Below are 21699 nucleotides of genomic sequence, written 5' to 3'. Positions count from 1 at the left end.
TCTGCATGTCGCTGTCCAGTTTTCCCAGCACCAGTTGCTGAAGAGACTGTCTTTCTTCCATTGGATATTCTTTCCTGCTTTGTCAAAGATTAGTTGGCCATATGTTTGTGGGTCCATTTCTGGGTTCTCTATTCTGTTCCATTGATCTGAGTGTCTGTTATTGTGCCATGAAACCTGATTTTCAAAAGGAGTCAGCCAGCGGGGCCAGTGCTTGACCGTGATTTGCCAGCCCCGGACTACACAACATCCCTTATTTGAAATCGATCAGTTTTTCCACCAAAGTCCTCCCTCTGTTCTAGGATCCTGTCTGACATCCTGCCTGGCACTTAGTTGTCATGTCTCCTTCACCCCTTCCCATCTGGGACAGTCCCTTCACCTGTTCTAACCTCACTATTTTGAGAGAGTACCAGTCTATTATCTTCTAGAACACACCCCACTTTAGGTTTGACCAGTGGTTTCTCACGCTTGGAGGGAGGGAGGCAAGAATACCACAAGGTGGTGTGTGCCCTTCTGAGTACGCTGTTGAAAGGGGTTCATTACCAGTGACCTGTGCCTTGATCTCCTGGTTGGGTTCGTGTCTGCAGGGCTTCTCCGTAAAGTTTCTACTTTACCCTTTGTAGTTGATGAGTATCTGGGGAGTGGTAACTTTGAGACTGTGCAAATCCTGCTTCTCCAGGGACTTTTGCCCACTAATTTTAGCACATCCAGTGGTAGGTCTTATCTGTAGTAGTACTTACTGTGGATCTGATGTTGATTTTCTGTTTCCCTCTTCCCTCCTACATTTATTAGTTGGAATTCTGTGAGGAGGAGCTGTGTCCGTTTATTTATTTGTTTATTTGACTATTGGATTATTTATATCAGGATAGACTCATGGATATTTATTTATTCTACTGTTAAAAACCCAGTACTCCTCTAGCTGTTAACAATCCAAAGAAGAAATTGAGAAAACAACTCCCATTTACAACAGCATCAAAAAGAATAAACTAGAGATGAATTTAAACAAGGAGGTGGAAGGGTTTTCCCCTGGAAACTACAGAATGTTGCTGGAAGAAAATGAAGACAGTGGGAAGACATTTTGTGTTCATGGACTGGAAGTCTTCATATTGTTAACGTAGCATCACCCCCAAAACAGCACACAGGTTCAGTGCGGTCTGTCAAAATCCCAGTGGCTTTTTATGCAGAAATGGAAAAGCTGATCCTAAAATTCCTGTGGCATTGCAGAGAACTTCAAATAGCCAAACCGTCTTGAAAATGAAGAACAAGTGGGAGGATTCCTACCTCCTGATTTTAAAACTCACCACAAAGCTATAGTCATTAAGGCAGTGTGGTGCCATTATAAGGACAGACCTATAGGTCAATGCAATAGAATTGAAATCTAGAACTTAATTCATGTGTATGTGGTCAGTCGATTTTTGACAAGGGTACCAAGGCCATTCAATAGGGGGAAAGTCTTTCCAACAAATGGTGCTGGGACAACTGGATATCCACATGCAGAAGGAATAAAGCTGGACCCCTTACCTTACTTTACACCATATACAAAAACCAACTCATGGTGGATCAAAGACCTACACACATGTCCAAGATAAAACTGTAAAATGCCCAGGAAAAAACATAGAGGTAAATCTTTTTTTTTTTTTTAATCTTTAATGTTTGTTTATTTTTGAGAGAGAGAGAGAGAGAGAGAGAGAGAGGGACGGAACATGAGTAGGGGAGGGGCAGAGAGAGAGAGGGAGACACAGAACTCGAAGCAGGCCCCAGGCTCTGAGCTGCCAGCGCAGAGCCTGATATGGGGCTCGAACCCATGAACCGTGAGATCATGACCTGAGCCGAAGTCCGATGCTTAACCGACTGAGCCACCCAGGCGCCCCATAGAGGTAAATCTTAACAACCTTGGACTTGGCAGTAGTTTCTTAGGATGTCAGAATCATAAGCAACAAAAGAAAAAGCACATAAATTGGGCTGTTATGAACTGAGTGTTTCTGTGCCCCTAATCGGCATATGTTGAAATCGTCATCCCTAATGTGATGGAATTAGGTGGGGCTTTGGGGAGGGAATTAGTTCATGAGGGTGGAACCCTAGTGAATGGGATTAGTGCCCTTATAAGAAGTGACAGGAGGGCTTGTTTCCTGTTCGCCTTATGAGGCTGCAAGAAAGCAGCTGTCAACCAACCGGACGGCAGGCTCTCACCAGACACTGGATCTGCTGATGCCTTGATCTGGACTTCCCAGTCTCCAGAACTGTGAAAAATAAAGGTTTCTTGTTTAACTGCCTCCTCTAGGATATTTGTTACAGCGGCTTGAGCTAAGACATGGGCTTCATAAAAAGTAAAAACTTTGGCGCGTCAATGCTATCAAGAAAGTGAAAAGACAACTCACATAATGGGGAGAAGTATTTGCAGATTCTGTATCTGATAAAGGTCAAGTATCTAGCATATGTAAAGAACACTCATAACTCAACAACAACGTGAAAACAACCCGATTGAAAAATGAGCGAAGGACCTGAATATTCTTCCCAAGAAGATTCACAGATGACCACAAGCACATGAAAAGATTCTCAACATCATTCGTCGTTAGGGAAATGCAGATCTAAAGCGCCAGGAGCTACCACTTCACACTCCACCAGCATGGCTGTTAACAACAAAAACAGAACCAGCAAATCACTGATGTTTGTGGGAACATGGAGAAATCGGACCCTTCGTATGCTGCTGATGGGAACGTAAAGTGGTGCGTTCATTGTGGAAAACAGTCTGGCCGTTTCTCAGGGCGTGAAGCATAGCATTACCACATGACCCAGCAATTCCGCTTGTACTTATATACCCTGAGAATTGAGAACAGGCACTCAAACTGTACTTGGACATGAATATAGCAGCATTATTTACGATAGCCAAAAAGCGAAAACAGCTCAGATTTTATCACCTAGTGAATGTATAAGTAAAGTGTAGTAGATCCATATGATGGAATATTATGCGGCCATAAACAGGAATGAGTGGCTGACACCTGCTACAACATGAATGAACCTTGAACACATTCAGCCAAATGAAAGAAGCCAGTCACAAAGGACTGCTGAATGTGTGGTTCCCTTTATGCGAGATGTTCGAGATGTTCATAATAAGCAAATTGACAGAGACGGAATGTAGAGGAGAGGTTGCCAGGGGCTGGGCAATGGGGATTGATCGCTTCCTGGACACAGTGTTTCCTTTGGGGTAATGAAAACCTTCCATAACTAGATAAAGGTGATGGTTGCACAATATTTTGCATGTACTTAATTCCACTGTACTGCAAATTTAAGATGGCAAATTTTACATGTATTTTGCCACAATAAAAAAAAATAACCTTAGAGATGAATTACACCTCCCTGATCCAATAATATTATTTATTTGGGTGCTTAAATTGTTCTAGCTTTAGCCGTTTGGGACCTCCTTTGGGAGGTCTTCTCGTTCTTTCGATAGCCTCATGTTTTCTTGAGCTTTTCCTTAATTTCTGGCACTATGCTGATGTTCCATGCTTGTTTTTTTGTTTTCCATGCTCCAGCCTTGGAACCAGCTCTGTCTTTAAAAAAAAAAAAAAAATTTTTTTTTTTTAGCATTTATTCATTTTTTGAGAGGCAGAAGGAGACAGTATGAGTGGGGAAAGGACAGAGAGAGAGGGAGACACAGAATCCGAAGCAGGCTCCAGGCTCTGAGCTGCCAGCACAGAGCCTGATGCAGGGCTCAAACTCATGAACGGTGATATCATGACCTGAGCCAAAGTTGGACCCTTAACCGACTGAGCCACCCAGGCACCCCAGAACCAGCTCTTTCTTTAAGGAGCCCTGGTTCTTTTTATTGGAGAATGGTCTTTAGAAACCAAGATGTGGGTGCTTGGTGACACTGCTGATTTTCACTCTGCTTTGCCCCGAAGAATAGGAATGGGAGGGCCAGTAACCCAACGTTCTTTGAGCGTCTGCCATGTGCCCTGTGCAGTTTCCCCCCTGTGACTGACTTGCCCATAGCCCTGGTAGAGTTCTCCATGGTGATGACTCTCCATTTTAGAAAAAGTGGCCAAGGGAGTTGAGGTTTGTCCAGCGTCCTGGAACTATGTGGTGGCAGAAGCAATTTTGAACTGGCTTTTATTTTTTTCTAAAGCTGCGACACCCCCGCTCCCCCCACTTGCCCTTCAGACCCTTCTGGATACTCGTCCCCCGACCTTTCTCATTTTGTGCCTCCTTCGTCAGGAAGCCCTCCCTAGCCACTTCGGCTCACACCAGCCTCACCCAACTGTGAACTGGCACTGGCCTCCTGTGCCATTCATTTTGGCAAGGAAGTCACTGCCACTTGTCTCTTTTCAGCAGAAGGGCAGAGAACATTCCCTGACTTAGTTTGTCTTCCCTTGTCCAGCTGGCATGGTGTTGAGCACTTGACGGATGTGAAAGAGCCACTGTCTAGTATGAGTGTAGTGTTTCACCTCAAGGCAGTCTTACCTTTGACCATCGCCCTCAGTGTTTCTGCGACACTTCACAGAATGCTTTCACATGCATCATTTGTACCAAAGCCAGACAAGGATTGATAGTCCATCTCATTGGCTAAACCTCGACGAGGAGAAGTGATTTGCTAAGATTATGGTAAAGCCAATACCCGAATGTGATTTTTTGAACTCGACCCTTTTCACTATGACCCTCTGTCTGCTTTGCTACTAATACTATTTTATAATCCAGTGGACTAGAGAGAAATCAAGGAAAAAAACTGGGGCTGTTTGCCCCAGTCATATTTTAGTTGAAGCTCAAATACTACTTTTGAAAAAAAAATTTTTTAGTGTTCTTATTTATTTTTGAAGGAGAGAGAGACAGAGCATGAGCAGGGGAGGAGCAGAGAGAGGGAGACACAGAATCTGAAGCAGGCTCCAGGCTCTGAGCTGTCAGCACAGAGCCGGATGCGGGGCTCAAACTCACGAACTGTGAGATCGTGACCTGAGCCGAAGTCGGACGCTTAACCGACTGAGCCGCCCAGGTGCTCCTCAAATACTACTTTTGGAAAGTATTTGATTTCCTTTGCTGTGCCTAAAATCTAGGGGAATTCCAGGGTCAATAGATGACATAGAAGTAAGTAGTTACTCCCTTTCCTTAGGGGCTACTGGAATGGGGACATTTGAAAATTTAATATAGTACTATCACTGTGGAGGAATATGTAAAAGGTAGGTAGGTTTTTGTTTTCTTCTGTGTTCCTGCTGAAATGGTCTGAACAAGTAGAGGCTACCTTTCATGCCAGAAAACACGTGAAGTGGGCTAAAGGTGCCATCACTTTTCCATTCTGGCTAGTGGGAATTCACAGAGACTGAGGTTTGCAAAAGACTAGCCTTGTCTACTGATGGTAGACACAGGCTTGGCAGGATTTCAGAATCCTAACCTATGAGGCCGGAGGGGCTGCTACAGTCCCTTTTAGAGGGACTTTAGACCTTCTGGGCTCTCTTCTGTGCCTGCCCTTTGCCAGGCGTTGTCTTCTGTCCCCTTCGCAGTAGCCGTTGTTCACTCCCTGCCCCCCGCCCCTTTAGCTAGAAGGATTTGTACTGTATCAAGTGACTAGGCTTAGACATATCTAAGGCTTTCCTGTTGGAAGTCAAGGTGAGTTGATCAAGGACTGTTGAAAGACGATGCGTGCGAACTCACCCTGCTCCTGTGGGCTGTGGGGTGGGGGTGGGTGGCAATGGTTGAGGGAAGGGAGCTGGTCCCTCCAGGTCCAATTCAGCTGGAGGCAGATCTCTGGGCAAGTCCTGGTAGATGAAAGCCAGAATTGGATGGATTCTGGGAGTTCTAGACCTCAGAACCCAAACCTTACTTTCCCTTCAGTAAAGAAAGGTTGGCTTTCTCCAGAGCTTTTTGGGTTTCTCCAGATCCTGTTTCTCTAAACTCTTAAGGAAATACAGGAGCTTCTAGAAGTCACCCAGACTGGCTTCCAGGGGGTAGAGCTGACGTATTCCACCATTTATCTACAAGTATTCTCATAGTTTGAGGCACAGAAGCAAGCAGCAGAGGTTCTTTTCTTCACTATTTGCCTTGCACACACCTTGGTCTTGTGTGATTCCACCAACAACCCCTGTGAGGTAGGTAGTAACAGCCCCATTTTATAAAGGAAGAAACTGAGGCTCAGAGAGGTTTTGAGATTCGTGTGTGTGTGTGTGATGTTGTCATGACGTAAGGAGTTTAAACATACCTGTTTCCAGGCATAAGTAGTGTAAATGATTATTGAAATGTGCTTCCCCAGGACCCGGCTTCTTCCTTTCCATGTCACCCACTGCCCTGCCTTGACAGTCTCCCACCGGGAAGGGCTCAGGGGACAGAGGAGCAGCAGGTAATGAGTGCCTCACAGCAAGTGGAGGGCTAAGCGGTGGAACTTGTGTGTCCCCAAGCTGTGATCCTTGGGTTGGTGTGTGGTCATGACCCTGGGCCAGCACCTCCCCACACACACCTTTCCCACTTTATACCAGAGGGGTCTTATTTCCTGGGAATGATTTCCATCATTGAGAAGGCCCGTCTGGTCTGCACATCCATGTTCCCGGTCTCCTCTCTCTTTTTGCTCTTCTGGGGCACACGTGTCATGGCCTCCCTGGAGTGCTTACTGATTCTTGGATTTTGGGTTTGGTTTTCACTTGCTTTCCTCCCGGGCTTCTGTGAGCACGGTGCTTTGTAAAGTCGTTCCCTTCGCTCCAGGTCAGCAGGTGTCCTGCAGAGGGAAAGCTGCAGAGAAATGTTGTAAATTACTCTTTGGAAAATAATTTGTCGGTAAGTCTCCTGACTTACCTTAAAAATATTTATTCTTTTTGGGGCGCCTGGCTGGCTCAATCAGTAGAGTATGTGACTCTTGATCTCGGGGTTGTGAATTTGAGCCGCCCGTTGGGTGTAGAGATTACTTAAAAGAAATAAAAATATTTATTCCTTTTGACTCAGAAATATTTCTAAGACATATTCAGAAATTCCATTCACAGGAAGTAATCAGAGGCACGTGCAGATTCATCCTGAAAAGCTATCACTCATCATGATTATCACGGCATTGTTTGTAATAGTGAAAATATCCAGCAAGTGACTCTTACGTTCATAGGCTAGAATAACATTTGAGAATTTATAATGTTCACAATTTAATACATTAAAAAAAAGTGGGACCAGGGGCGCCTGGGTGGCGCAGTCGGTTGAGCGTCCGACTTCAGCCAGGTCACGATCTCGCGGTCCGGGAGTTCGAGCCCCGCGTCAGGCTCTGGGCTGACGGCTCAGAGCCTGGAGCCTGTTTCTGATTCTGTGTCTCCCTCTCTCTCTGCCCCTCCCCCGTTCATGCTCTGTCTCTCTCTGTCCCAAAAATAAATAAACGTTGAAAAAAAAAAAATTTAAAAAAAAAAAAAAAGTGGGACCAAATTATATATGGTATAAAACCAATAATGATAAAAACAGATTTATACACATAAACAAATTGGTGAACCAGGGGCGCCCGGCTGGCTCAGTCAGTGGAGCATGGGACTCTGGATCTCGGGGGTTGAATGTTCGAGCCCTCTGTGGGGTGTAGAGATTACTTAAGAATAAAATCTTAAAAAAAAAAAAAAAAGCCTGTTTGAACAAGAACAACTAGTACATGTGTGGGTTGCATTCTTTAACTTCATGTGTTTAAATTTAGCATATTTTTTTCAATGGTCATATATATTAAAAAAATTTTTTAATGTTTATTTTTGAGAGAGAGAGAGAGAGATAGAGCACAAGCGTGGGGGAGGGCCAGAGAGAGGGGGAGACACAGAATCCGAAGCAGGCTCCAGGCTCTGAACTGTCCGCACAGAGCCCAACGCGGGTCTCGAACTCACAGCTGTGAGATCATGACCTGAGCTGAAGTCAGGTGCTTAACCGACTGAGTCACCCAGGCGCCCCAATCATATATACTTTTAACTTGTTTTATTTTGAAATAGTTTTATGTATAGGAAAGTTGCAAAAATAGTGAATTCTTGATTACTTTTTACTCAGTTTCCCCCAAATATTAACCATGTTTGCTAAATTATCATTCTTTCTTTCTCGCCACATATATATGTATATTTTTTAAACATTTTTTCCCCTGATGTACTTGAGAAGAAGTTACAGATAGGGTGCTCATTTATCCATAAGTAATTCAGTGTTTATTTTCTAAAATTCAAGGATTTTTTTTTTTTTTACATAACCATAGATTTTCTGAATGTGGAGTTTATTCATATTTTGCCATTCACCTCTCTTATAGCAAAGGAAACTAGTTTCTTTTTCTTTTCCTGGCCCAAGATTGCATTTGACTGTAACCACTCTTCTATGCCCTAAAGCAGTTCATTATTTCCTTATAATATTTGCCCTTGACATTTTCCAAAAAGGCCATACTTTGTAGTATGTCCCTCAGGGTGGATCTGACAACGATAAGATTCAGATTATGTATTTTTGGCAGAGTATCACAGAATTGGCATTGTGTCCTTTAGAGCACCATGAAAGGTGGTGGGCAGTGTCACTTTGTCCCAGTATTGGAGCCATTACTTTTTTTTATTTTTATTTTTTAATGTTTATTTATTTTTGAGAGAGAGACAGACAGTGAGTGACGGAGGGGCAGAGAGAGAGGGAAACACAGGATCTGAAGCAGGCTCCAGGCTCTGAGCTGTCAGCACAGAGCCCAGTGCAGGGCTTGAACTCACAAGCCGTGAGATCATGACCTGAGCCAAAGGCAGACACTTAACCAACTGAGCCATCCAGGCACCCCTGGAGCCATTACCTTGGATCACTTGGTTATGGTGGTATCAGCCAGGCTGTCCTCCTTCTCATCAAACTTTGACTTGCAAGTTATTTATATCAGTATTGACTTGTGTCCTGTTCTTTTGTCCAATGGGTTCTAATCTGTCGCTCTGGTATTTATTTAGGTGTTCAAATTGTCCCAGATTTGGCCAGCGGGAACCCTTTCCAGGACCCTACGTCCTTTTGACGCATCCCCCTCATTCTTTAAGCCCTTCGTTACTTTTCTGCACTGCAAGGTGACCCAGGCCCAGTCGTTATTTTCCTGTCCCAGTTCTGGAGTCGGCCATTTCTGCAGGGAGCCCTGGTTCCTTCTGATGGGGAACACTGTTGAGAAACCAGGATCTGGGGGGCTAGATGGGTCCTTGGTCCTGGGGTATCCTCACTCGGCCCTCTCCGCAGACAAAACTAAGAAATACACCCCGCACACACATGTTTCCATGCACACACACACCCCCTCCAATTCCAGTGCAACGATGCAGCTAGCATCCCGTTTCTGTCTGCATTTGTAGCTCCCTTCTACAGCAGTAAGAAACCCAGCTGCCGTGTATTTATTTTTAATTTCCGATGTAACATGTGAATGTCACGAATGCCAGCCATCTCATTAAAGCGGACAGACAGGGACACCTGGGTGTCTTAGTCTCTTGAGCATCCGCCTCTTGGTTTCGGCTCAGGTCATGATCCCAGGGTCATGGGATCGAGCCCCACATCTGGCTCTATGTGGAGCACAGAGCCTGCTTAGGATTCTCTCTCCTGTCCCTCCCCCACCATTTGCACAGGTGTGCACACTCTCTCTCTCCCAAAAAAAAAAAAAAAAGACAAAGCAAAGAGCTCTTTAGACACTTACCTCTCTGGTCATAGTGTAGACATTCCCTAGAGGAAATCCCTCTGGATCATTTTTCTGGAGAAATACATAATTTTTCCATTTCATTAGTGGTTTCACGAGAGGAATATAACTTTTCATGTTCAGTAGGTTTTGGCCGTCTTCCAGTGAGAGGCCTATAGTTCTCCCTGCTTAGAGCCTCCATTGTGTGGCTTGGACACCTGAGCGTCCAGCTTCGGGTTCTTCGAAGCTGCAGTGAGCATGCTGTCAGTCCTAGCGAGAGGCGTAGCTCGCGAAAGGGCTCCCTAGACCCAGAAGCCTGGGCGTTTTTGTTTTTTTTTTTCCCATGAGAAAACAGCTTTCAAATATTCTTCTGGCCCGGTAAGTAACGCACACTCATTATTTAAAATGCAAACAAATAATACGTTAAAAAGGAAGTGAGAAAAAAATTAAAACCTCATCCCTGAGGCACTGTTTTTGGGGTGATCCTCTGACGTGTCACTTTATGTGTACATGTACATGCTTTTCCATCACTGAGACCAAGCACACGTGCCTTTGTATTGTGGACATACACTCGCGCTGCGGTGTGACTCACACGCGGTCAAGGGAACAGACCGTGAGTGCGCCACTCGCGGGAGTTTTACACGGACAGACTCCCTGCTGCTGCCACCCCAGAGCAAGGTAGTGCGCATCGCCCAGTGTGCCAGGAGCGTCCCTGGTGTCTCCCGCTCGTGACCCGGGCCCCAGAGGTAACCACGAGTCTGATGCCTGTCCCTGTAGATTACTTCTGTCTATTTCTTGAAGTTCATCCGTAAGCGGTTGGTGCTCTTACATATTTGACTTCTCTTGTTCAGCATCGTGTCTGTGAGATTCAGCCCTGTTCCCGTGGGTGGGGGTCGTGCGCTCCTTTTTCATAGCTGCAGGGATCGATACTTTCTGTTGTTGCTCTCTTCTTCAGGACTGCTAACAGTAACATCTTGAGTCTGTGCAGACCGAGGTGGGTGGGTAAAGACGCAGTGTAGACATGAGGATGGCGTCCCTGGGAAGGCAGAAGCCCCACAGGGGCTCCTCATTAAAGCGGAAAGCCCCACTCTGTGTGAAGCCCCAGTGTTCTTGGGACTGGTGTCTTAATCCAGAGAGTCAGTACGTCCACCTTCCTTTTTCAGAGCTCTCTTCTCAGCCTCCCTGTTTTTCTTCCTCTTTTCTGAGTCCTTAGGCTGTGCTGTGGGATCTCCCATCACTGTGTCATCATCTGCCTTTGCTTTCCATGGCTCTTGTTGACTATGAACTAGAACTGTGTGTGTCTGTGTGTCTCAAAGGGTTCCGTGAAAGAGATCCAGGAACCCATATTTCAGTATTAACTCAGGTCAGAGACTTGGGCTTTGCCCCTCTGGCCTTAATGACCAACCTCAACCAGTCCAGGTTAATGAGCATACACTTGGCTGGTCTATTCCCAGGCTCTGGGGATGGTAGGCACTCTCTCAGTCATTGAGTTACCCAGCCTTCTGTTGACACATCTCTTATGATGGGGGCCCTGCTTCACAGCTGCTCATTCTCCCTTCAGACTCCTTTATTAGAAAGTTCTCCTTGAACAGCATGTAAATCTCTGTCCCCCATTACCAGGGCTCACTTCTGCCCTCAGGAGACCTCTCCCTCCTCTGTTCTCTGATTACCCAAAGAGCAGATGGTCCCGCTGCCTCTGAATCCTCTTTACAGTAAACCTTCCTGTACTGTTTCTCATGTGGCATGTTTTGAGGACCGCTCCATCCTGGGACTCTTTTTTTTTTTTTTTTAATTATTTTTAACATTTATTTGTTTTGAGAGAGATAGAGAACAAGCAAGGAAGGGGCAGAGAGAATCCCAAGCAGGTTCTGCACTGTCAGCACAAAGCCTGATGCAGGGCTCGAACTCACAAACACTGAAATCATGACCTGAGCCTAAATCAAGGGTTGGACCCCTACCTGACTGAGCCACCCGGGCGCCCCAGGAGACTTCCCATCCCGGGGACTCTTTCTGATTGTGTTTCAATTTGTCTTTGATGCTAAATGTGGAGCCCTTCTGTAACTTTCCCTCTCTCTTTTTTTTTTTTAAAGAAAATTTTTTTAACGTTTATTCATTTTAGAGAGACAGAGACAGAGCCTGAGCAGGGGAGGGGCAGAGAGCGAGGGAGACACAGAATCTGACGCAGGCTCCAGGCTCTGAGCTGTAAGCACAGAGCCTGACACGGGGCTCAAACCCCCAAACCATGAGATCATGACCTGAGCTGAAACCAAGAGTCAGATGCTTAACCAGCTGAGCCACCCAGGTACCCCTTATTATTTTTTTTATTATAGAGAAGGAGCTCAAGAGCAAGGATGAGCAGTGGAGGGGCAGAGGGAGGGAGGGGAGAGAGAGAGAAAATATCTTAAGCAGGCTCCACACTCATTGCAGAGCTGATGCGGGGCTTGATCTCACGACCCTGGGATCATGACCTGAGCAAAAATCAAGAGGCGGACGCTAAACCGACTGAGCCACCCAGGGCCCCCCGGTCCCACTTCCGTCAAGCATAGGAGAGTACCATGGTCCGTGCTGAGGCCTCCTGCGTGGATGTGCCGTGTGAACCGTAACCTGCCCTGCAGGGAGGGTTCTGTTGTTGGGGCTTCTCAAAAGCCTGTCGCTCCTATTCCTGCTGATGCTCTAGAGGCAGAGCAGACTTCAGAACTGGTCTGCCCAGTGAGTAAACTAAGGCATGTCCTCCAGCTTCCTGTGTTTCTCGTTTCCTCATTTGTATTAAGAATTAATTGAGGCAAAGGTCTAGGCAGCAGGATGAACTGGTATGACCTTATATGAGAAAAGCCCACACTCACAGCACTTCTGACCCCAGATGTGGGGGTGGGGGTCCCCCACAACAAGCAATTCTGTGACAGGAACTGGGTACCCTTACAGTTGAACTCAACTCTGACTCTATCTACCTGGGGCTGATGTCAGATCCCGCACGTGAAGGGCTCAGTCCCACAGGGCTGCTCCCCCCGACTTCAGATGCCAATTGCAAATCCAGGTTGTCACCTGTGCGTATGACTAATCAGCAGTAAAAGGGGGGGGGTCCTACAACCCTCTCCTCAAGTTCAGTTTACTTGCTAGAGCAGTTCACGCCACACAGGGAAACACTTACATTTATTAAAGGACATGATAAAGGATACCGGTGAACAACAAGGTGAAGAGATACGCAGGGTGGGGTCTGGGAAGGGCCCCAAGTGCAGGAGTCGGGGGGCATCACCCGTGCTGGTATGTGGACACCCTCTGAACCCTGTACTATTGGGATCTTGGTGCTCCCGCTTCCTCGGGTGGCATGCTCAGTCATTAACTCCCTCTCTGGAGAAGGGGACAGGCAGGGCTGAAAGTTCCAAGCTGCCAGCTATGCCTTGTCTCTCTGGTGACCACCTCCCCTCCAGGAGCCCACCCAGAGTCTCATTAGAACAAGAGATGCTCGGGGCGCCTGGGTGGCGCAGTCGGTTAAGCGTCCGACTTCAGCCAGGTCACGATCTCGCGCTCCGTGAGTTCGAGCCCCGCGTCAGGCTCTGGGCTGATGGCTCAGAGCCTGGAGCCTGCTTCCGGTTCTGTGTCTCTCTCTCTCTCTGCCCCTCCCCCGTTCATGCTCTGTCTCTCTCTGTCCCAAAAATAAATAAACTTTGAAAAAAAAAATTAAAAAAAAAAAAAAAGAACAAGAGATGCTCTTTGTGCTTTTTATTGCTTAGGAAATTACAAGGGTTTTAGGAGCTCTGTCCCAGGAACTGGAGGCAGAGACTGATATATATATTTTCTAGTATCTCATAGAGCTCCTGTGAAGTATGTTGTGCCCATCAGTTGCCCTGTGCTAACTTTTAAAACATTTTCTTTCTTTCTTTTTTTTTAATGTTTATTTTTGAGAGAGCATGAGTGGAGGAGGGGCAGAGAGAGAGGGAAACACAGAATCCGAAGCAGGCTCAGACTCTGAGCTGTCAGCACAGAGCCCGCTGCGGGGCTCGAACTCACAGACCGAGAGATCACAGATCCCTGAGTCAAAGTCGGATGCTCAACGGACTGAGCCACTCAGGCGCCCCACCCTGTGTAACTTTTAATGGTGTTACTAAGTATCCCCACCAAATGCCCTGGAGTATTTGCCAAGAGTGTAGGAGAGCTGTGGGTTCACCCCACTTGGAGTTCAGGCCAGGTGGCCGTGGCCCCAGAGGGAGTGGTAGGAGCAAGCCCGTGTGGTCCTCTATGGCAGCTACCGTCCCAGTGGTCTGCTCCTCTAGGCTTTGTCAGCTCAATTTGTGCTGAGTGATGCTGGCTGTCTTGCTTCCTTCTTGCCAAGTCATGCTCTGACACATCCAGTCCTCCTGGCTTCCTTCCTCTTTTACATCATTGCATCAGATACAGGCCCAGTCATGTGTCTCCAGATCACACCCACAAGTCCCATTTTGTGGGGGGGGGGGGGGGGGAGGTCATCAGCGTGCTGTGGAATGTTGGCCTGAGCACGTTCCAGATCAGGATGCCTTGGTCAAGGCCTCGTGATTGTACTGACATGGTGGGTGGAGGCACCATTGTCCAGGTTCCCACCAATGGCATAGGTGTTAATCATGCCACACCCCTGCCCGGTTGTCCCTGGCTGCCCAGGGCCCAAAGACCCCAGACACATATAGAGGGCTCCTGGCCCCTTTGCACACTGGTCTCGGCCTATTTCCAAAAGCTTGTCTCTTTCTGACCACCTGTGCACCCACACATACAAACACATCCCATCGTAGCACACTTGAGTCACTCCAGATTCTGTAGCTACTGCTCTTCTACGGTTCGAGCCTTGGTATGCACTTCCCCTGTCTAAACCCTCTTATCTTCCTTATCTGGCTGCTGGGCCTGGGTCATTTTTTCATGATGTTAGTCCCTGGGTGTCCCTTCTTTGATTGTCTCAGATGATCTTACCTTCACCTTCCTCAGAGCTCAATTTATTCCCCCATGACGTTGTACTGGCCGGGACATGCTTATGAATGACAGCAATGAGTTGGCGCCTTCCATCCCCCAACCCTCATGGTGGCAGAGAAGACCTGATGAAAGAGAGCATATAAATAAGACTCAGAGTGTAACAACGCTATTCCCAGAATGCCCAGGACACAATCACAAATCACTCCCCGTACTGAACACTAGGAAAATTTCCACTTGAATGAGAAAAAAACAATCAACAGTGATCAAAGTGACATCGATGTTGGAATCCTACAAGATATAAAGGAGAGCCAGACAATCCTCTTAGAACTGAAAAATACCATGGCGAAAGCTCCATGGATGGCGCCATAGTAGAATGGTGAAGACGGGAACTTGAAGGTAGAGTGCTTGATGGAATTATCTAGTCAGCGGGGAGCAATGGAGAGACATGAGGCGGAAAAAAGTGAACGGAGCCTCAGGGACTTAGAGGGCCCGCCACAAAACATGTTTACGTCATCGTCATCCTGGCAGTAGAGAAAGGGGGGTGGGGAGCTGGAAAGATAGTCAAAGAAATAATGGCTGCAAGTCCTCAAACCTGCAGATTCAAGAAACCAAGTGAACCCTAAAAACGGTGACTCCAGAGAAATCCACAGCGGCCGTGTCTCGGTTTGCAGGGTCAACTTGGTGGGCAAGTTGCTAGAGAGGAATCTGCTGCTTTCTTGAGCCCTGCTTTTTAGAGGCCGCCTTGGGGAGGGCCCTTCCCCTGAGCACCCCCCCCCCATCTCTGGAGGATAAGCTGTTAGACGGGAGCAGGCTTGGCTCCCTTGAGGGTTTTTCCTCACCTTTTTTTTTTTTTTTAAGACTTTTTTTTTTTTAAGTTTATTTGAGAGAGAGAGAAAGAGCGCAAGTGGAGGAGAGACAGAGAGAGGAGAGAGAATCCCAAGCAGGCTCCACAGTGTCGGTGCAGAACCCGATACAGGGCTAGAACTCTTGAGATCGTGAGATCATGACCTGAGCCAAAGTCGGACGTGTAACCACCTGAGCCACCCAGGAGCCCCGGTCTCCCCTCATCTTGAAACCACTACTCATTGGCAGAGATTTGTGAACTTGAGCAGATGCTATTCCCACCGCAGCTGAGGGTGGACGCCATAAGGTGCCGGTGACTGCCGCTGGGTGATGTGCACGCCTGAGGGACAAACTGAATCGCTTGCTCAGGCTTCTTCCCTCCTCGTTGCTGCTTTAGGAGACCGGCTCACCCCGGTATCGGTGCTGGGTTGCTCAATCAGTCTTGTTTACTGACCAGAAATTGCATACAGTAAACGCAAAGCCATAAGTACTTCCTTGAGGATGATTTTACACTGCGGTGTTGTGAAGAGTCAGATGGAGAAAGGGCCCTTCTGCCTTGTTTGCCTTTTCAGACGTGCCAGGACGAGTCACCCTTGGCCTGCGGCATCACCTGTTGAAATTCAGGAGGAATGGTTTCTCTCATATCTGTCTGCCTACCTACGTGTGTCCTTTTCTGTATGTAATTGTCTTCTTTTTTTTTAATGTTTATTTATTTTTGAGAGAGACAGACAGACAGACAGACAGACAGACAGTGTAACTGGGGTTGAAGCAGAGAGAGAGGGAGACACAGAATCCGTAGCAGGCTCCAGGCTCCGAGCTGCCAGCACAGAGCCTGACGGCGGGCCTCGAACTCCAGAGCCGCAAGACCATGACCTGAGCCGAAGTCGGACGCCCAACCGACCGAGCCACCCAGGCGTCCCATGTAATGTTCTTTTCTAATAAAAACAAAAGCTCTATGTACAGACCTAATTTGTAGTAAAAGATCAGATCTGATGTGCCCATTTTTCCATGCCTAATTTTCCAGAGGAGAACATTCAAGCCGCAGCCCTGTGGCCGAGAGCCTGCTTCGGTTAAGAAGTTGCTCTGTTTTCTCATGTACATTTTCCTTTTTGGTTTTGTTTTTTTTGTTTCTGCTGCGGACAAGTGTTGCCTTTGACCCCAAGAGCTCTGCACTTCCCAGCATTCCTCCTCTTCACTAAATGTGGGAAGAAGAAATGGCCTACGGATTAGAGACGACTGTTCCAGGGCAGAAAGAGTGCACAGGGCTCCCAGAGTCTCCTTGGAGGGTCTCTGACGGACTGTCCTGCAGTCAGTCACCCTGCCATACTTGAAGTGGGGAACATTCTTGTAAAACAGGACATCCAAGATTTTCTCATCACAATCTTTCAGACATCAGAGGAGAGTGGTTTTATACCAGACCGTGCGGAGGTGGCTCAGGGCACACTCCCAGAGGCACCTAATCTACCAGCGCGGTGCAAGTGACATCTGTCAAACTCTGCGTGAAGTATACCAGCTTGGGTTGCTAGTTTTGAACATTAGCTCACGCTGCCTTTCTTTGGCCGACTTGTGTCTTTGCCAGGCTGGGTTTTCAGGGGCTGTTTGGACCTGACTGCTTCATAAACAAAGTAGCCACGGGCCTGGGGAGACCATGGAAATTTTACTAAGCTACCAGGGGCTCCGTGAGCAGAGAAAGTTTGGGAACCTCTGTCCTAGCAGATCACCACTTGGGCACACCACCAGCACCAGATGCCTTTTAAATCTGCTTGTTATGTATTATCGGTTCATGCAAATTTTATATTTCACGTGTCATAATATATTCACTGACACCTTCGATCCATTCCACGGGTAGTTATTCTGCATTAGATTGTGTGCCAGGCACTGTGCCAGGAAAGTATGACCCTGGCACAGTGCTTGGGAGTGACAGTCGAGCTGAGATTGTCAGGAAGCAACTGGAGGAAAAGCGTCTCAGGCACGTGTAAAGGCACTGGGGCAGGGGTGCAGAGACTTAGGCTGAGGATATAGGTGGGTGTCTTGTGTGTGTGCTTCAGTGTGAAAACAGTGACTCGGTGTGAAAATAATGGTTTAGCAGCTGTTCATGGCTTCAGCCCCAGTCACACTGCTGCTGTCCTCGTATGGGAAGCGTAGGGGTAAAGGGCTTTCCTCTCAGCGTGGCTTCCTTCTTGCCAGTCTGCCAGTCCTTCCTTTCCACTCTGTGCCAGATACAGAGGTACTTCCAATACTATTCCTCGTTCGGGAGCTCACAGCAGAGCAGGGGAAAGGCTCGTGTCTCTTAGATCATCCTGCCTAGATGGGTCCTGAACACAGCCCTCCCCTGGGAAGCTGGGGCCCCTTTCTTGGTTTCAGCAGTCCTTGGAGCCTTCACTTCCCCAGAGTAGAAGGAGGCCTCGGATAAAATGATCATGATCTCCGGGTCTTTTCTACTGCTCCTCTGCCGCTCTTGTCTGAAGTTTTACACCTTGCAGTCAAAGCTGCTCTCAGTGCTTTTGAGACCCCTGAGTGCTGGCCTTGTCCCCCGTTCTGGTCAGGCCTCAGGGCCTGAGCCCCACCCTGCAGGGAGTCAGCATCCCGGTGGGCAGTGCCTGGTCGTCTCCCTGGGGTGCAAGAATGTATGGGGTTCTTCCTCTGAACTTGAGGGGAGTGGCCCGGATGCCAAAAGAGGCAGTATGGTCAGGTATCAGAGCCAGAGGGAAGGAAAGTGAACGTAGCCTCACAAACTGCGGTAATGATGTGTTATCTGTGTGACGGTTTGCAGATTATAAAGCCACCCGGTAATCTGTATGTCAGGCTGTGAACAAAATGAAGTCCTGCTCTTGTGGGCTGACCCTGCAGTCAGTGGAAGGAACGTATAACATAATGCCAGGTAGTGATCGGTGCTGAGAGGGAGTATGGGGAGGGAGAACGACCAGAAACTATACTGAGGCAGAGTCTCTCTGAGATGGTGACATCTGAGCAGAGATCTGAACGAAGTGAGGGAGAGAACCCTACAGATAACTAGAGGAATGCAGTCCAGGCAGCAGCATTAACGTGTGCAAAGGCCCTGAGGCAGGAGCAGACCTGGAGGCTTGAGCGGTAGCAGGGAGGCCAGTGTGACTGGTGAGGAGAGGTGAGAGCGGTAAGAAAGGTGAAGGGGGCAGAGCTTTTAGATTTTGTGCTCAGTAGGACATGAAGCCATTTGAGGATTTGGGTTAGGGAGGTGACGTGATCTGGCTTACTTTTTAAAAGGCTCTCTCTGGCTTCTGCATGGAGCAGGCCCCTTAGAGGTCTGTGGCAGTGGCCTGGGCAGCTGGAACCAAATGTGGGACTGTGAATCCACTGCCCTCCGGCACACCATCCCTGCAGGAGCCCCCTGCAGAATGAGCTTTCTAGATGGCGTGGGCAGCTCACATAGGTGTCAGGAAACGATCGTTGGTCATTTTCCTTCATGGCCAGGAGTCTCCCCGCAGTAAGGGGGGCTGGGTGACCTGAGTCAGGGGGAGAAAGGGCCATGGGACAGGGAGCTGACGTTTGCTGTTCCGTGAGCCGGTGGGGGACAGGGGGGCTTTCCTGTGTCAGCCGGGCTCCGAGGGTCTGCACGGCATGACCCTGTGGGACGGATCCTCTCCCTCCATGGTTCTGTGAGAACTTGGCAGACAGAAGACTTGTGGGTGTGCCAGACCACACTGGCAGGGTTGGCCAGGAGGACGTGCAGAACGAACATTGAATAAATCTTCAACGTGCGTGAGTTCATCCTTGAATATGAAATACATCAAATATGATTATCGCAGGAACTGAGTCATTAGAAAAGCACCTCAGATGAACGAGAAAGCAGACAGCTGAGCCCAGGAGTCTGCTCCGAGTGGCCCGTGCCCGACAGGCCCCAGAAGGGCAGAGCTGGTGCCGGGGCCCTCGGATGCCAGAGCGGCTGCGGGGGCCAACCCTGGAGTTGTTTCCCAGCAGCCGGGACAGCGAGCGGAAGGCAGATGTGAGGCAATCTCGCGTGCCTGAGCTGCCGAGATGTGACGAAGGCTTTCCCCGCTGAGGCTGGGAAGCCTGGTAGTGGTGAGAGCTGCCCACTTGGTTAACAGCGGCAATTGCAAAATCGAGTGACGAGGTTGCAGAGGTGAGCTCAGCCTCGATAAGTGGCAGAAGCGTCCTGCCGGGCTTTCAGGTTCCCCACGTTGCCCTTTGTGGACTTGGACCTGCCTCTCTGCCGGGTTTCAGTGGTAGCAGGACCAGGGGGGGCATCTTTCCAGGGAACGAATGAGGTTGGTGTGCTGAGGGTCCCCGGGACCACTGTCAGGCTCCATGATTCGCCAGGACTCACAGAGCTCAGAAAAGCTCTCTCACCCCCTGTTGCAGTTTATTATGGCAGAAGGATATTATGGCACAGACAGAAACCAGCAAAGGAGAAGGCTCCATAGGCCGAGTCCGGCAGAAACCAGGCACGAGCTTCCAGTTGGCCTTGCCCGCTGGAGTCAGCAGCCAGGGCTTAACACTCCCAGCAACGACACGTGGCGACACGTATAAAGTGTTACCAACCAGGGGGGCTCACCGGCCGCCTTCATGTGTGGGGTTTGTATGGGAGTCAGCCTAGCAGGCGTGGAGCGCCTCATCGCTAACCTCATCTACCCTGTCTCCTGCATCCCGGACGTCAAACCCAGACGATGCGGTCCAGAACCCCAGCCCTTCATCTTGAATGACATGGTTAACGTGAACCATCTGAGCCTGGCCCAGCGTCTCAGTAAACCATCTGTAAGGTCCACGCTCATCAGGCGTCTTCCCAGGGCTCAGAAGTGATTTCCCAGCAGCCGTCCAAGGGCCAGCCCTGGAGGCCTTTGGAATGTGCAGGGTTTAGGGCCACCCAGGCCTGTCCACACAGTTGGGGAAAAGATTTGCCTCGAAATGGTCCCCGTTCTCATGTGGAACCAAGCCCATGTGGGGCTGGAGGAGGCTCAGTGTCCCTGGGAGCCTGTGGCTTCTGTTCTCTGTTTGCAGGGACCCCAGTCCCAGCTCCATCTGTAGGATGCCCTTGGACTCCACAGGGCCATTTAATATTTTAGCTTCCACCCAAAGCTGCAGCTGTGTCTTGGAGGGGCCAGCAGCTCCTGCCCGGTGCCTTGCCTGCTGCTGCAGCCCTTGGGGCCCTGAGACCCAGGCTGAAGCTTTGAGGGGTCGGGGTGCGCCCCCGTGGGCCTCAGGCAGACCCCACTTCTCCCTGCTCATACGTGTCCCTTTCTCTCCCTGCAGATTCCTCTCGCCATGGGGGATTCCAACGTGGATGCCAGCGCCACAGTGTCTGAGACAGTGGCTGAAGAAGTGTCTCTTTTCAGCATGACGGACATGATTCTGTTTTCACTCATCATGGGCCTCCTGACCTACTGGTTCCTCTTCAGAAAGAAAAAAGACGAAGTCCCCGAGTTCACCAGAATTCAGCCAGTGTAAGTGATTGTGCTCCAGATCCCTCTCTGCGTTCCAGAGCCCGTCCATCAGTCCCAGCAGTGCCCTGTCCTCAGACCTCGGTCAGGAGAGAGCCAGGCGACAGAGGTGCAGGTGGCCTTGCCGCATTTGGGGCTCAGTCAGGGACATCGCCTTATCGGTGGCCTGTGCCTCAGAGCTACCTTAGCCTAACCCCTCGTGTTTCCACAGCACGTTAGGGTTTACGAGGTTCTTTTACATCTGTCCGCTTGTTCGAATCTCTCGTTGGCACCTCACAGGGACCAGAGTACAAGGTGCCATTTCACAGGTAGATAAGCTGAGGTTCAGGGGCACTACAAGTACTGCCCGAGGTCATTAGCACAGGGCAGAGCTGCAGCCGGCACCCGGTTCATGTTTGACCCCAGGCCCGTGATCTTTCTGTCTATGACAGTTTTGTGAACAGATGGGTCGTAGCGGAGCTATTGGCAAAGGACCACGTCGGGAGGCGCAGCTCTCTGTCTTTCTGTCCTGTTGCATCACTGACGTGGACAGGGTTGCAGTTTGGTGCTGATGCATCTTTACCACCTAACGCTTGCCAATTTCCCTTTTCAAATGAAGAGAGCAGCCTCAAGCTTAGAGCTTTGGGGGCGACAGCAGAGGAGGAAAACTGGTTTTCTCTTCTCCTCGAGACCCGCACTGAATAGTTCTGTGACCAGATGTATGGGGAGTTCTTGCACACCCTTGGGATGCCTCCAGGTGTGAAACCGTCTGCCTGGAGTTAGCCTCGGGTCCTCCGGGTGGGGGGCCTGGTCCCACAAGACTGCCCCCAGCTTCAGACACGAGTCTCAAGTCCCAGCATCACCTGTACTTACCAGCTAGAAACCAGAGCTAGAAACCAGCCTCCTCAGGTTTGATTCATTGGCTGCTGTGGC

At 48.9% G+C, this 21699-nt stretch overlaps 1 protein-coding gene across 1 annotated transcript in view; it reads left to right on the top strand.

Moving 5' to 3' along the window:
* Positions 1–21699, top strand: part of LOC124519228 (NADPH--cytochrome P450 reductase) — a 63041-nt gene that overhangs the window by 13336 nt on the left and 28006 nt on the right. Inside the window, exon 2 of the mRNA XM_047089326.1 lies at positions 20600–20790. Coding sequence (XP_046945282.1) covers positions 20612–20790 — 179 coding nt within the window. The 5' untranslated portion in view covers positions 20600–20611. The remainder of the gene's footprint in view (positions 1–20599; positions 20791–21699) is intronic.

The sequence above is a fragment of the Lynx rufus genome, unplaced genomic scaffold (genome assembly GCF_022079265.1).
Source record: "Lynx rufus isolate CCGP_SWC_20201006 ecotype Redwood Valley unplaced genomic scaffold, mLynRuf1.p SCAF_27, whole genome shotgun sequence".
In the NCBI taxonomy this organism is placed as follows: Eukaryota; Metazoa; Chordata; class Mammalia; order Carnivora; family Felidae; genus Lynx; species Lynx rufus.
This window is presented reverse-complemented; position numbering and strand designations above follow the sequence as displayed.